Source organism: Heptranchias perlo, chromosome 3 (genome assembly GCF_035084215.1).
Source record: "Heptranchias perlo isolate sHepPer1 chromosome 3, sHepPer1.hap1, whole genome shotgun sequence".
Classification (NCBI taxonomy): domain Eukaryota; kingdom Metazoa; phylum Chordata; class Chondrichthyes; order Hexanchiformes; family Hexanchidae; genus Heptranchias; species Heptranchias perlo.
In genome coordinates, this window is record NC_090327.1 from 136,541,295 (window position 1) to 136,556,462 (window position 15,168).

General features: G+C 43.9%; 1 protein-coding gene across 3 annotated transcripts in view; it reads right to left on the reverse strand.

The window, feature by feature from the left end:
- LOC137320254 (grainyhead-like protein 2 homolog) overlaps positions 1–15,168 on the reverse strand; it is a 132,638-nt gene that overhangs the window by 62,374 nt on the left and 55,096 nt on the right. For all 3 annotated transcript variants that reach the window (XM_067982033.1, XM_067982032.1, XM_067982031.1), the window contains exon 7: positions 13,517–13,628. In XM_067982033.1, coding sequence (XP_067838134.1) covers positions 13,517–13,628 — 112 coding nt within the window. The remainder of the gene's footprint in view (positions 1–13,516; positions 13,629–15,168) is intronic.

Here is a 15,168-nt window from a genome sequence, read left to right on the forward strand (position 1 = left end):
AAAATGGGCGATGCAGGTTCTCCACAAATGGTATCGAAATAGTTCAGCATAAAGCTGAAAAGAGACTCGAGTAGATTTGACGCTAAACGTGTTCAACCAATGCGAAGCAGCAATCAACAAAAGCTAACAGAATGTTGAACTAAATAGGCCAAGAGTAGGATATAAAACAGAGGAAGTCGTAATCAAACTGGACAGTGCTCTGGGTCAGACCGCAACTTGAGGACTTTGTCCAGGTCTGGTCACCGTGAAACAAGGGAAATATTCAGCAGCTAGAGGCAGCGCACAGAAGGACCACAAGGCTGACGACGACTTGTTTTTTATATAGCACCTTTAATGGAGCTTCACAGGAGTGATTATCAAACAACATTTGACAACGAGCCACATAAGGAGATATTAGGACAGGTGACCAAAAGCTTGGTCAAAAAGGAAGGTTTTAAGGAGTGTCTTAAAGGAGGAGAGAGAGAGATAAAGAGGCGGAGAGGTTTAGGGAGGGAATTCCAGAGCTTAGGGCCGAGGCAGCTGAAGGCACGGCCGCCAAATGGTGCAGTGAAGAAAATCAGGGATGCACAAGAGGCAGAAATTGGAGGAGCGCAGAGATCTTGGAGGGCTGTAGGGCTGGAGGAGGTTACAGAGATAGGGAGGGGTGAGGCCACGGAGGGATTGAACACAAGGATGAGAATTTTAAAATCAAGGCCTTGCCAGATCAGGAGCCAAAGTAGGTCAGCGAGCACAGAGGCGATGGGTAAACAAGACTTTGTATGAGTCAGGATACGGACAGCAAAGTTTTGGATGAGCTCAAGTTTACAGAGGGTGCAAGGTGAGCATTATTATCTCTAGACTTGACTATTCCAAAGGCATAGATGAGGGTTTCAGCAGCAGATGAGATGAGGCGGGGCAGAGACAGGCGATGTTACAGAGGTGGAAGTAGGCGGTCTCGGTGACGGAGGGGATATGGGGTCAGAAGCTCAGCTCAGAGTCAAATAGGATGCCAAGGTTGCGAACAATCTGGTTCAGAATCTAGTATCAAAGGTCTGAGTTATGAGGAAAGTGAAGAGAAACTTGGGCCTGGAAAGGAACCATCGAGAGGTGATACAGAGGTATACAAGATAGTTAAGGGAATGGAAGGGTTAACTTTAAATTAAATAGTGAGTATAGAACAAGAGATAATTAGAATAAGTTCAAGCTGGTCAAAGGCAAATTTAAGATTGATATCAGGTTGCTGTTCTCCACGTGCAGAGTCATCAACACATGGAACTGGACTTCCAGATAGAGTATTGGAAGTAAAAACTCGAATCATTTCAGAAACAATTAGATGCTGCAATGGGAGAGTGTGCTGTCATTCTGGATAGAAGAATTAAGATGGACCAAATGGCCTTCCTCATCTACAACCCTCCATATCATTGTCCAGCTTTTTTCTCCCTCATTTAACTTTTGGTTCTTGAGCTCAGGGTACTGTAATAAATGAACAGTGCTGAGGTGCTCCACAACTCTTTTACCCCTTCCCACCACCATTTCTTTGCACCCAACATCACGCGTAGTACAGTACGCTGCACTGTCTCAACAGTGTTCTTTAAAACCAATCTCACCAAAGAACTGCACAAGTATGGCATTTCCATTTCCTACACCAATCCTGAAGGATCATGAGTGAAATTTGCCAATTCTACAGAGACTGCTCTTTAGGACCAAAGATGAGACCAAGGACCAAGTTCACTTCATGTAGAACCCTTACTAACAAAGAGCAGAGGCTTACAGAGATCTGAACTGGATCCAAAACTGGGTCATTGCCCCATTCAATCCCCAGGCAGTGAACTACAACCAAATACCTGACTCACATTATGGCTGCTTCTTGCCATCTCACACTTTCCTTTTACTGAGAGGCCAACACACTCCCCCTCTGAATTTTTAGTTAACGGAACACAAACCTGATTAGCATAAAATTCTTTAATTTCCCTAAGTCCATTTAAAAAAACATAAACCTTATCGAGATGCTGCAATTTAATAAAGTTCGTGTAGATTATTCTGCGAATTCTTTGTACAGCATTGTTTTCAGTTTTGCTGCATATTAAACACATGCCAATTTTATCTACTGAAAGTGGAACAAGTATAAACACAAAAGATAAAAAAAGAACTTGCATTTATATAACACCTTTCATAACTTCAGGACATCCCAAAGTTAATGAAGTACTTTCAAGCGTAGTCACATTTCTAATGTTGGGAAATGCAGAACCAATTTTCACACAGCAATGAGATAAATGACCAGATAACCTGTTTTAGCAATACTGATTGAGGGATTAATATCGGCCAGGACACCAGAACTCCCTTGCTCCTCTTCGAATAGTTCCAAGGAATCTTTTATATCCACTTGAGCAGGTGGATGGAGCCACGGTTTAATGTCTCATTCGATAGATAGCACCTATGACCATGTAGCACTCCCCCAGTACTCCCCCTTGACATTCAACGGCATTACCACTGCCGAATCCCCCACCATCAACATCCTGGGGGTCACCATTGATCAGAAACTTAACTGGACCAGCCACATAAATACTGTGGCTACAAGAGCAGGTCAGAGGCTGGGTGTTCTGTGACGAGTGACTCACCTCCTGACTCCCCAAAGCCTTTCCACTATCTACAAGGCAGGAGTGTGATGGAATACTCTCCACTTGCCTGGATGAGTGCAGCTCCAACAACACTCAAGAAACTCGACACCATCCAGGACAAAGCAGCCCGCTTGAATGGCACCCCATCCACCACCCTAAACATTCACTCCCTTCACCACCGGCGCACTGTGGCTGCAGTGTGTACCATTCACAGGATGCACTGCAGCAACTCACCAAGGCTTCTTCGACAGCACCTCCCAAACCCGCGACCTCTACCACCTAGAAGGACAAGGGCAGCAGGTACATGGGAACAACACCACCTGCACGTTCCCCTCCAAGTCACACACCATCCCGACTTGGAAATATATGGCTGTTCCTTCATCGTCGCTGGGTCAAAATCCTGGAACTCCCTTCCTAACAGCACTGTGGAAGAACCTTCACCACACGGACTGCAGTGGTTCAAGAAGGCGGCTCACCACCACCTTCTCGAGGGCAATTAGGGATGGGCAATAAATGCCGGCCTCGCCAGCGACGCCCACATCCCATGAACAAATTTTTTAAAAGTACTGCACTGAGGTGTCAGTCTCGATTATGTGCTCAAGTGTCTGGAGTGGGGCTTGAACCCATGACCTTCTGACTCAGAGACAAGAGTGCTACCATTAAGCCAAGGCTGGTAGACGGGACAAATCAAGGCCTAGAAATTAAACCGCGACCATTTTTTGGGCACGCGGGGAGGGTGGGGGGACGTAGTTCGCGCCCCCTGCATCTGAATGATGAGGCCCGAGGCTGTCGAGATATTGGGCCTCGGGCCTCATTTTAATGTTGCCGGCAAAGTGTGAAGAGCCCATCATTGAAGTAGACCTCAGGTAAGTAAGTGTTGTTGGGGATCAGAGCCGGTGTCAGGGATTGGTAGGGGCGGGGGCGATCAGGTCCTTAAATGTGGTGTTGGGAGAAGCACCTCCCGGCTCCAAATTCAGGTAAGTTACTTACCTTTTTGTTGCAGGTGATCCCTAGGGCCGGTTTCCCTGGCGCTGGCTGGCTCAGGGCAAACCAATCTTACAGACGGAGGCCTCATACGGGTCTTAGGCCCCTTATTTGCATGTGCAAAGGGCCCCAAGGCCTGAATCCAGCTGGAAACGTGTGCATGCTTCCTGCCCGCCATATTGGGCTCTTAATAGTCCGTGCAGCGCCCATTTTCCTCAGCCCAAGTCTTTTGTAAACCAAAATATGCATCTTATGCATGCACCAGAGACCACATTAGGATGCCCATCACCTGCTTCATGCTTTGGCCAAATATACTTAGATCAACACCGAGGACAAAGTTTCAACAAGGTGTCTCATCTACAGATCAAAGAACCTGGCTGCATTCTTGTGGACAGCAGGACTCCAACTTGCAGCTGTCTAAGGAAAAACAGTTTCAACCTCAGCTTTAGCTATTTCTAAAACTCCTTCCTCTGATATATAAAAATTAGAGATGCAGGATAGAAGCATTTCTTTGGCAGAGGACCAAGACGACAATCTGTCATAGGACCCCAGTCTAGACTCTGCACACACTCTTGTCTGGAACAGATGTTGACAGGGATCCACAAAGGATTAGTTCAAAAACCAAAGCCTAATAATCAATTTACCACCGAGCAGTAACTCTTTGGGCAAGAACTTGTCAACAGTGGGAGGAGGAACTCTGGATAGATATTTATCTCTGATAATATTCAGCTGCTTAGTTACATCAAAACTACAGCACAGAAACAGGCCATTCAGCCCAACAGGTCCATGCCAGTGTTTATGCTCCACAAGAGCCTGCACCCTCCCTGCTTCATCTAACCCCATCAGCACACCCTTCTATTCCTTATTCCCCACATGTGCTTATCTAGCTTCCCCTTAAATGCGTACTGTCCCCTTTATCGGTACGGGCCTCTCAATACGACAGTTAAACTAACAGTGTTTCTGTTGGAGAGCACCAGGAACCACATTTGCATATAATTCAAAAGTGCTGCTCAGTGCAATTAACTATTAAAAAAATTAAATTTTGGGATAGAAGTGCAATGAAAATGAAAACTGCACTCGAACTCTACAATTAAATCAGGTCCATAAATTCTTAAACTTGACTATTAACAAATTTAGAACGGCTTAAAATTTGAACCAGATGGCTCACGAGAGTTTATGTAGCAAGTCAGTTAAGCCACACAGACCACAAAGGTCTCAGGTCCATTGGATTTAATTAGCCGATCTTGGAAGAGACTGGGAGAAGCTGGGGTTGTTCTCCTCTGAACAGAGAAAATGAAGGTAAGTTTTGATCGAGGTGTTCAAGATCATGAAGGGTTTTGAGAGAGTAAATAAGGAGAAACTGTTTCCAGTGACAGAAGAGTCGGTAACCAGAGGACACAGATTTAAGGTGATCGGCAAAAGAGCCAGAGGCGATATGAGGGAACGTTTTTTTTACGCAGCGAGTTGTAATGATCTGGAATGCACTGTCTGAAAGGGAGGTACAGTCCAACAATTTTATTTGAAATTCACAAGCTTTCGGAGGCTTCCTCCTTCCTCAGGTGAATGTTGTGGAAACATTGTGGAAAAATTTTCCACAACATTCACCTGAGGAAGGAGGAAGCCTCCGAAAGCTTGTGAATTTCAAATAAAATTGTTGGACTATAACTTGGTGTTGTAAAATTGTTTACAATTGTCAACCCCAGTCCATCACCGGCATCTCCACATCATGAAAGGGAGGTGGAAGCAGATTCAATAGTAACTTTCAAAAGGGAATTGGATAAATACCTGAAGGGGAAAAAAATTACAGGGCGAATGGGGAAAGAGGGGGGGAATGGGAGTAAGTAGATAGCTCTTTCAAAGAGCCAGTACAGGCACGATGGGCTGAACGGTCTCCTCCTGTGCTGTATCTACTATGATGATCTTGACCAGTGCAGTTATAGGGTTGGTCAGGTCAGACGTTGCGCCTGTAGCTGATTAATTCTACCTCTCTGTTACAAGTGAGTGGTGCGTGTGAATTTATCCGGCTCCAATACAAATTTAAACTAACATGTACATGCAAATGATTTGGTTTGATGAAGTCATGTTAGATTGAGTCACGTCCTAATGGAAGCAGCTTGTTGAAACATGTACTTGGAAGTACATATCTGACATGTATAGACACAGATACCACCCTGCAAATAAAACCTGGAAAAGTTTGGGGGGGGAGGGGGGGGGGGGATTTTAACCCCCAAGAACGGGTGGGTTGGACTCAGATGAGAAGTAAATTTAATAGTTTGTGCGATTTTAACATTTCTGGGTTTAACATGGGCGTGTTTGGATGCATGTGTGCAGCCAAATAGCGGATGTCGCATTCCCAATTAGTGCCGACGGGCGTGTCGTTAGTGCAGCAATTAACCCCGTTGAAATAGTTACAGTAGTTTTATTATTTAATATTATTCACCTTTAAATTTAACTCCTCCAGGACGGTTTGGAGGCGGGATTTTGATTTTCAAGATTTTAACTCCTCGTCCAACCCTTTCCTGCCTGTCCGGTGGTTGGGGAGGGGTTAAAGTCGAGGCCCGAGACAAATATTAACCGCTGAAACACGTTTAAACTGTAACTAATCATTGCTTCGTGTGGTCAATTCTAAAATCAATAAAACAACGCAGAGCTCGGCCGGCCCAGGAGTGCTACAACGACCACCAAAAATATTAAACAACCTGTGGCGTCACAGCGCAAACACAAAACCCACGTCACAGTCTCCTCCCCCGTCTTCCTGCCATCATTGCAGAATGAATTCCAGGCAACTAAGCCCTAAGCTTTTAAACGCAACTGATGCAGACCAGATACTGGAACCGAAATCAAACCTCTAGCCACATCCCCCTCCCCCTTCACACAGAGCCAAAATGGTCCTGACTCTGGCAAAATTATTATAATTAATATTTATTGAGCAATTCCTTTTCACCCACCATCAATTCACTGTTACTATAAATCTCTGGGATCTAGCCAACCACAACCTCAGGGAAAGAAAAAATCAGCTAGTGCAGACCAGCCTTAGACCCGTCTGATTTACACTCAGCCTATAAATCCCAGACTTACCAAATCTCATGGAAAAAAAGTAATGCTTGTCTCAAATGTACACACACTCAGTTTAATGCACTTTTTAAAGAGTTTACAGAACATAAAGAAAAAAGCTGAGTAATGAGAAATCATTTCTCTCTTTAGGGGACTGAGACTAATTGAGTAGCTCTTTTATATAGACACGATGGGCCGAATGGCCTCCTGCTTTGCTGTATCACTCTATGATTGCCACACGTGCGCACACACACCTTTTTTTAAATAAAAAAAAACACAAAAGTTTTATGTTAGTACAGCTTTTGAAGTTTGTCCCCTTGTTTTTCAAAATTATTTGAAGAAAAGCTAATGGCCAGAAAGTGCTAGGAGGTGTAGAAAAATATCCCATCAGTAGAGCTGACTGAACATTACAGACGCATCCTGGGAAATTAGGTACATTGCACACGCTCAGACTGCACAATCCAAATTCAGCTCAAACTGGGCAAAATGATCAAGCCCAGGCTTCTGGGACAGGCCCAGGTGTTCAATTAAAAGCTTTAGTGAAGGCATTAAAAAACACAAGAGACAATTCAATGGATAGATTTAAATCATGTTATTGTTAAACATTTAACTTGTTCAGTTTTTAAAAATGTTATTTGAACCCTTATTTTGGATATTAGAAACTTTGGTTACCGAGAAAGAAAATTGCAACTTGAAAAATATTTTCAGAAAGCATTTTGCACAATTTGCGAGAACCCAGTGGCCAGAGTGTGCACTCGCAGGGTGATATACGCTCCCCATTAAACAGCAACTATAGTGTGTCACACCACGTGACACCTGTAACACTGAAAAGGCTCATCACAGCACCACCTACAGGAGCAACAGGTTCTGCCCATACTTCATGAGTTTTCAATTAAACGCATGCCCCACATACCAAATTTAATATGTAATAGATAGATTGTGCATTTAGTGCGCTGTAAGTGACAGCTGCCTTGACTTCAGTAGTAAAGTGAATGAGGTGGCACTGCTGTATCAGACACGCTATTAGTGTTTGGTGAAAGAGGTCATTGGGGCTTAGGGGCGGGGGTGGCAGCAGGGGGGAGAAAGAGAGAGGCTGCGATCGGCAGAGGGGAGGGTGAATTGTTCCTCGAGGGGGCTGGGGGGAAGCACTCCTGCTGTAAAGGGCACTTACCTTGTGGAGCTGGCAGCAGCCGCCTCCCTTTCACTGCCGGGTTTCCCCGAGTCCTCGGAAAACTGCACAACAGCTGTAAAATTTAAATCGGGCTCCCCATTGCACTGTAGGAGCCCGATTTACATATGTTATTACTAACAATATTAACCTCGCCACGGTGGGACACTATCACTTGCAGTGGCTCGGCCTGCCAGTTATAGGCCAGCAGTCTTTTTTTTTTAAAAACTGAACTAGCGAAAGCCACTGGGAAAAAAGAATGATGAGAGACAAAAGTCACGCTTTTTGATTTAAAAACAGCTGCGTGTAAAATCGGCATCTAAACCGTCCCACAATATAAATGGGCTCTTTCTGCAGCACCAATACCCTGAGGGAATAAAATGCAACAAACTCAGGGACATGATTCCGTGTGAATGCTTTGAGAGAGTCACTGCCTTCATGAAAATATATTCATAAAGAGGAAAAGCACTGCCAAACACATGATGCAATAATCAAGTTGAAACACATCCTCACATCACTTGCACGTTATTCAAGTGTGATTAAGACATGCATAGTCCTTTCCAAACAAAAAAACATTGTGGAAGAAACCTCTAAGCGACTAAGACAATGCACCTTTTAAAAAAAATCTCCTTGCTGTGAGAAGGAGCCTGAACTTCTGCAAGAGGGACCCCTGTTCATGAAAATCGGCTGTTCTTTTTCACAAGGCTTCAGTGCAACAGTGATTATTTTTGTTTAATTGTTTGTTAATTTTCACAAATCAACCACCTCAGGCTTGATAATGACCTGCAAGAAATGGTCATTAGAAATGAAGTTAAGATCCACTATGCAGAAGTCTAAAACACAAATAAATATTTACAAAGCCTAAACCTGTTGGGACATGGTGCAACATTTGTTCTAGATGCCTGCAGAGTTTGAGCCTGGAATCTCTCAGAAATATTTGTCAAGAGACTGAAAATTTTACCCACCTGGGCAAACGGTCTTCAGTAGAAAGTTATGATTGAGTAACAGATACTCAAAAATATATGTCCTCTTTAGGTACCCATACTACAATTTTGCACTTAAAATTATTTGCTTTGGAATTTCCAACCCAACAAAAATTCTTGAAGTTTCACACATGAAGCCTTTACTGATACAACAAAACCTCTCCGCCCCCCCATGCTAAAACAGATCGACTACCACTCCATCCCTGGTGATACCTGTACAATCAGCAGCAGCAGCAGGTCTATGGAAATGTACAGTGACACAGTGTATCTACAGCATGCTCAGTTGGTATTAAGCAAAGGAGAAAAAGAAATTCAGCAACGACCCAGGCATCGCATCAGGCTCAGGCAATCTCAGTCCAGCCTACCCTGCAAAGTCCTCCTCATTAGCATCTGGGGACTGGTATCCACGTTGTGGGTGCCATCCCATAGACTGGTCATGCAGCAGCCTGACACAGAGTCCTATTTAATCAGTCGCCATCCCAGCCTCCATCACCATTCCTGGGTGCGCCCTGTCCCACCGGCAGGATGAAACCAACAGAGATGAAAGCACAGTGGTACAGTGAGCGGGAGTAGTCTTGGGAGTTCTCCACATTAACTCTGGAACCCATGAAGTCTCATGATCACCACCTGCCCTCCCTTCCCCCCAACTGCCATGTCAGTACTCCTCCATATTGGACGAGCTAAGTGATGTCAGCGTACATGTGGGAGCTGACCCCAGGATAATGTCACCAAGAGGCAGCATGTAGATGAGGAAGAGCAGGGGAGCAAGTATATATCCTTGGGGACTTCAAAAGGTGACTGTGCAATGGACAATAAACACGGCCAAGTCAGCGTCACCCACATCCCGAACAGTGATTTAAAAATGTAGCAAAGATGTGGAGAGATTGGAGATCCTTAGAGCAGAGAAGGTTAAGGGGAGACCTAATAGAGGCATTCAAATGGGGTTATAATGGAGCAAGTAGGGAGAAATTAGTTCCTTTGGCAAGTGGGTCAGTAAATTTAAAATAATTGACAAAAGAAATTAGGAGAATTTTTTTTTCCCACACAGAGGGTTGTTAAGATCTGGAATGCTCCACCTGAAAGGGTGATGGAAGCAGATTCCATAGGAACTTTCAAAAGGCAATTGGACATGTACTTGAAGAGGATTAATTTCCAGGGTTATGGGGGAAAAGGGTTATTGGGTGTGGGGCTAAATTGGACAACTCTTTCAAAGAGCCGACACAGGCATGATGGGCCAAATGGCCTCCTTCTGTGCTGTAAGATTGAGATTCTATGACTTATTAGTTTCTCCAATACATTCATGAATCTGCTGCAATGCCAGAGAATGGCTTGATCGTTAACCTGTGGTCAAATTTTGAATGGAGGAAATTATTTACTAAGATTTAATCAAGTTAATTTCACGGCCAAGCATGGTCAATGGTGCCATCTGCCAGATGAGATGTTAAACTGGGGCCCCGTCTGCCTGCTCAGGTGGAATTAAAAGATTCTCTGGCACGAGAAAAATTAGTTCAGAAAAAAAACCCTAGACAAAAAGTGGTTAGAGTGTTAATGGATGGCTCCCCCAAAGACTGTAAACAATAAGCAATTCTGATGTGGAGATGCCGGTGATGGACTGGGGTTGACAATTGTAAACAATTTTACAACACCAAGTTATAGTCCAGCAATTTTATTTTAAATTCACAAGCTTTCGGAGGCTTCCTCCTTCGTCAGGTGAACGATGTGAAATCGTTCACCTGAGGAAGGAGGAAGCCTCCGAAAGCTTGTGAATTTAAAATAAAATTGCTGGACTATAACTTGGTGTTGTAAAATTGTTTACAATAAGCAATTCATTAGCCTGTTTTGGAATCAATAAACACATCGCTCCTATTGTGTTGGAAAGTCTCTGAACCTTCTCTGGCTGTGATCAGAGGAAGATAAAACAGAGATAGTGGAAAAAGACAGGCTGGTATTTAAAATAGACAGTTATGAAGGCAGCCAGATTTTTTTTTTTTTAAAACACAAAATTGCAAGAGAAAGCTTGCACCGGGGCAGAGAAGGAGAATTCAGCAGCTTGGTTGGGAGTTATTGGGGGCAATTTTCCATTTTCAATTTAGTTGCCTGGGCGGTAACCTGGAAGAGCAGATCACCTACCTGTTATAGAACCCCCCTGATTCTGGTTTCATATTGAAAATTACCCTTATTCAGTTAAAGTCAATTAAGATGACCCACTGATTTGAGGAAATGTAGTGCAAAAAAAATAATAAAGATGACTCCACTGATGGCCTAATGGATAAATGCACCTCCTATATGGCTTAGTGCTACACTGGAAGGTTCAAGTTCCATTCTGAGCTTGGTCCATAGCTGATCTCAACCACAACAGCAGTTGGGGTGCAGGGATCCTAGTATAGGGGAAGGGTTGGGGGAGAAATTCAGCTAACAGAATGATTCCAGGGATGAGGGACTTCAGTTACGTGGATAGACTGGAGAAGCTGGGGTTGTTCCCCTTGGAACAGAGAAGGTTGCGAGGAGATTTGATCGAGGTATTCAAAATCATGAAGGGTCTAGACAGAGTAGATAGAGAGAAACTGTTCCCATTGGTAGAAGGGTCAAGAACCAGAGGACACAGATTTAAGGTGATTGGCAAAAGAACCAAAGGCGACATGAGGAAAAACTTGTTTTTTTACACAGCGAGTGGTTATGATCTGGAATGCACTGCCCGAGGGGGTGGTGGAGGCAGATTCAATCATGGCTTTCAAAAGGGAACTGGATAAGTATTTGAAAGGAAAAAATTTGCCGGGCTACGGGGATAGGGTGGGGGAGTGGGACTAGCTGGATTGCTCTTGCATAGAGCTGGCATGGACTTGATGGGCCGAATGGCCTCCTTCTGTGCTGCAACCTTTCTATGATTCTAACACTATCATTTCTCATTGCTATCCAGTGATCACTGCTGGAAAGTACATAAGGGAGATGGGGAAGGACAGGATTGGACTTGGCTGTGATAACCTCCACAGTCGAGTTGCCCATCAGTACTCACACTCTGTGCTTACTCATGAAATGTGGTACTGAATGGCTGTTGTGGCTCCAATCTCTTAAAGGCAGGCCATCTCTTAAAAATCTCTTAAAGGTAGCTGGTGCCAGTTATTTGCTGAAAATAACAGTCTGCTGTCTGAACGGAGATCAGACACTGTACATGCAAAACACAGATGCAGCTCCCGTCCCTAGGTTTACAAATTGATGAGTTATGTTAAAACATTGAATAAAGGTTGTGCACTACTAAATCCCACATCCTCCAACCTGCAAGCCAGACCTCACCAATCTGCTGATCTGAGTTGGTACCAGGCCTGGGAGAGTGCGTGCACCAAGGTTCTCTGCTGATGCACTAGAGACCTTGGTGCAAGAGGTGGACAGAAAGAGGAACATCCTATATCCACAGTGGGAGGCAGCGGGGGACGAAGTCAATGTCAGGCGCACAGAATCATGAACATGGATGCAGTGCAGGAAGAAGTTCAATGCTTTGACATGAGTGGTCAGGGTGAGTGAGGTCAACTGTCAAGTGGGGTCTCCTACCAACTGCACCACGCACTAAACCCCCATCACCCACATACCAACAAACTCTTTCCATCAGTACTCAACTCTTCCAATCAGATGCTTCCTCTCACCCTCACACATTACCACTGTTTCAAGCCGCCCACCCACAGGTCACACACTGGCAGCTATTCAACCATGACATCACCCAGACATACGTCCCGCTTTCTTGCGGGAGAAAGTGGCACATATCAGAAAGCAGCAAGTGGGAGTGGCATTTAGCCCCTCGAGCCTGTTCCACCATTCAGTGAGATCATGGTGTACATGTGACCTAGCGCCACATACCCACCTTAGCCCCATATCCATTAATATTCTTGGGTCATTGAAATCCATCAATCTCAGATTTAACATTCACAATTGAGCTAGCATCAACTGCCGTCTGCAGAAGCACATTCCAAACGTCTCCCATCCTTTGCGTGTAGAAGTATTTCCTAACTTCACTGCTGCATGTCCTGGCTCTAAATGTTAGGCTATGTCCCTGCATCCTAGTATTCAAGTCTAGGAGACCTCCTAAAACAGTTACAAATGTCTCGCCAGCCAGAAGCAATAATGCAGCCACTAACCTGTAAATCCTGCTTGGTCCCTTTAAATAGCGCTAGTGGGGGGGTCCTCCAGGAACTCTAAGACATGTTCAGATGGTCGGGGTTAAGACTGTGCATTGAGTTGAGCGTTAGACACCATTTTGGGACTTATCACTTTAAATCAGCGTTGCACACTGATTGTATCCATTTTCTCCCTACTTTACATGCTTCTGGCATTCGGTATTTGCGCCTGCGCAAACTCCTATACCAAGATGGCGTCCAGCGCACGTCTCACTGGAAACGTGAGTGCGCATCCAAGACACCATCTTGGATGTTGGAGAAGCCGTGTAGCGCCGAAACAATGGGCGCGACAGGGCCCAATTTAGTGTCCTCAGGGGTCTTAATGAGAAGGGGAGAATACTGACCATACACTGTAAACCGTATTAAATATAAATACTCTGCACAAAATTAATAAAAAATCCCCAGTAGGACCAGCACATAAAGTTAGAATACAGCTTTATAATAATTAAAAGAAAATATTACATTTTGTATAGCGATTAATCAATACCATTACAATTACAGATTCTTGTTTTAATTGTTGTAATAACTCCTTTACAGGCAAGCATCATTTGGACAGCCACTTACCAATATCAAGAACCCTCTGTTTGGCAGTGTGCTGTCGAGAATGCCAGTATTTCCAATATTTCAGTTGCTCGTCACGGTTCTTATCTTCACTGAATACCACCATTATTACGCTCTGTGGAAATGGATTATTCCAAGTTATACCCTTTGGATCGTATCTCCCAATAAATAATAAAGCACGGCATGAATCATACAGATTATCATTTTTATGCCCTTATAGTCTATATGGATGGTTTCCTAACCATACCCATAATTACTCCGTAACTAACTGCTGTTTCTCACTGTCAGCAGGGATTGCAGCCAGAGATTTCCTTCGACAGTAAAACTTTCCAAAAAGGTACAAATTGCATTTGGAGAAATGGTGACTTATTAAATGACGAGTTCATATGTGCATTGCTCCCTGTTCGTCCTCAATACTTAAAACCCCATTATTCATATTCTGGTCCTTCAACAAGAACCCATCCCCTGCCCTCAAAATCATGTTTTTGGATGCAACCTGTCTCATTTGCCCATGACTTACTATTTGCATAGACTCAACACCCAGCTACTGAAACTTGGCAAGCTGTAGTTTTAGGAGAAAAATATACAACACTGCACTCTCTTATACAATGTCTGGCTAAACATAGGAACAGGAGTAGGCCATTCAGCCCCTCGTGCCTGCTCCGCCATTTGATAAGATCATGGCTGATCTGTGATCTAACTCCATATACCTGCCTTTGGCCCATATCCCTTAATACCTTTGGTTGCCAAAAAGCTATCTATCTCAGATTTAAATTTAGCAATTGAGCTAGTATCAATTGCCTTTTGCGGAAGAGAGTTCCAAACTTCTACCACCCTGTGTGTGTAGAAATGTTTTCTAATCTCACTCCTGAAAGGTCTGGCTCTAATTTTTAGACTGTGCCCCCTATTCCTAGAATCCCCAACCAGCGGAAATAGTTTCTCTCTATCCACCCTATCTGTTCCCCTTAATATCTGATAAACTTCGATCAAATCACCCCTTGACCTTTGAAACTGTAGAGAATAAAACAGCACGGGATGCAAGCTGAGACCTAATGTGTGCTTTTTACATTACAGCAGAATTTAGTGTCATTTTGGAAACTGTGCATATCAGTAAAAAGATAAATATGTTGCTTTTGCATGAAAGTTATTTCAGTGAGCAGCCAATTTCAGTAACTAAACACTTTAAGGCATGTTTAATTTTGCACGTTTTCTGTCATGGAACAGAAAAAAAAAATCAGCAAATTCCTGAGTCACTGCTGAATTAAGTGGTATTTGGGGCTGAATTGTTTCCATGAATGGAACAGTTAATATGTACCGTTATCTTCAGGATAGCGGCCAGTCACCTCTGACTGCAAGGATTCGAAGACAACAGAGTGGGCACAGGACTAACCCTAATTCAGTGCTAAACTGACAGCTTCAGATCTGTGAGATCACAAAGATGGCTGGGGCATAAAAAGTACAACAGTGACTGTATTTTTTAGATTGGGATTGAAACATGTCGTGGGGCAGAGTGCAAGGAACTTAATTCTGTATCTAATTCAACCTTTATCTAATACTAGGGGGGTAATTTTAACTCCACAGAATGGGTGGGTAAAAATAACAGTTATTTGGAGAGGGACCGCGGCCTGGCTCCAACGCCCAGGCGCGTTTAGATG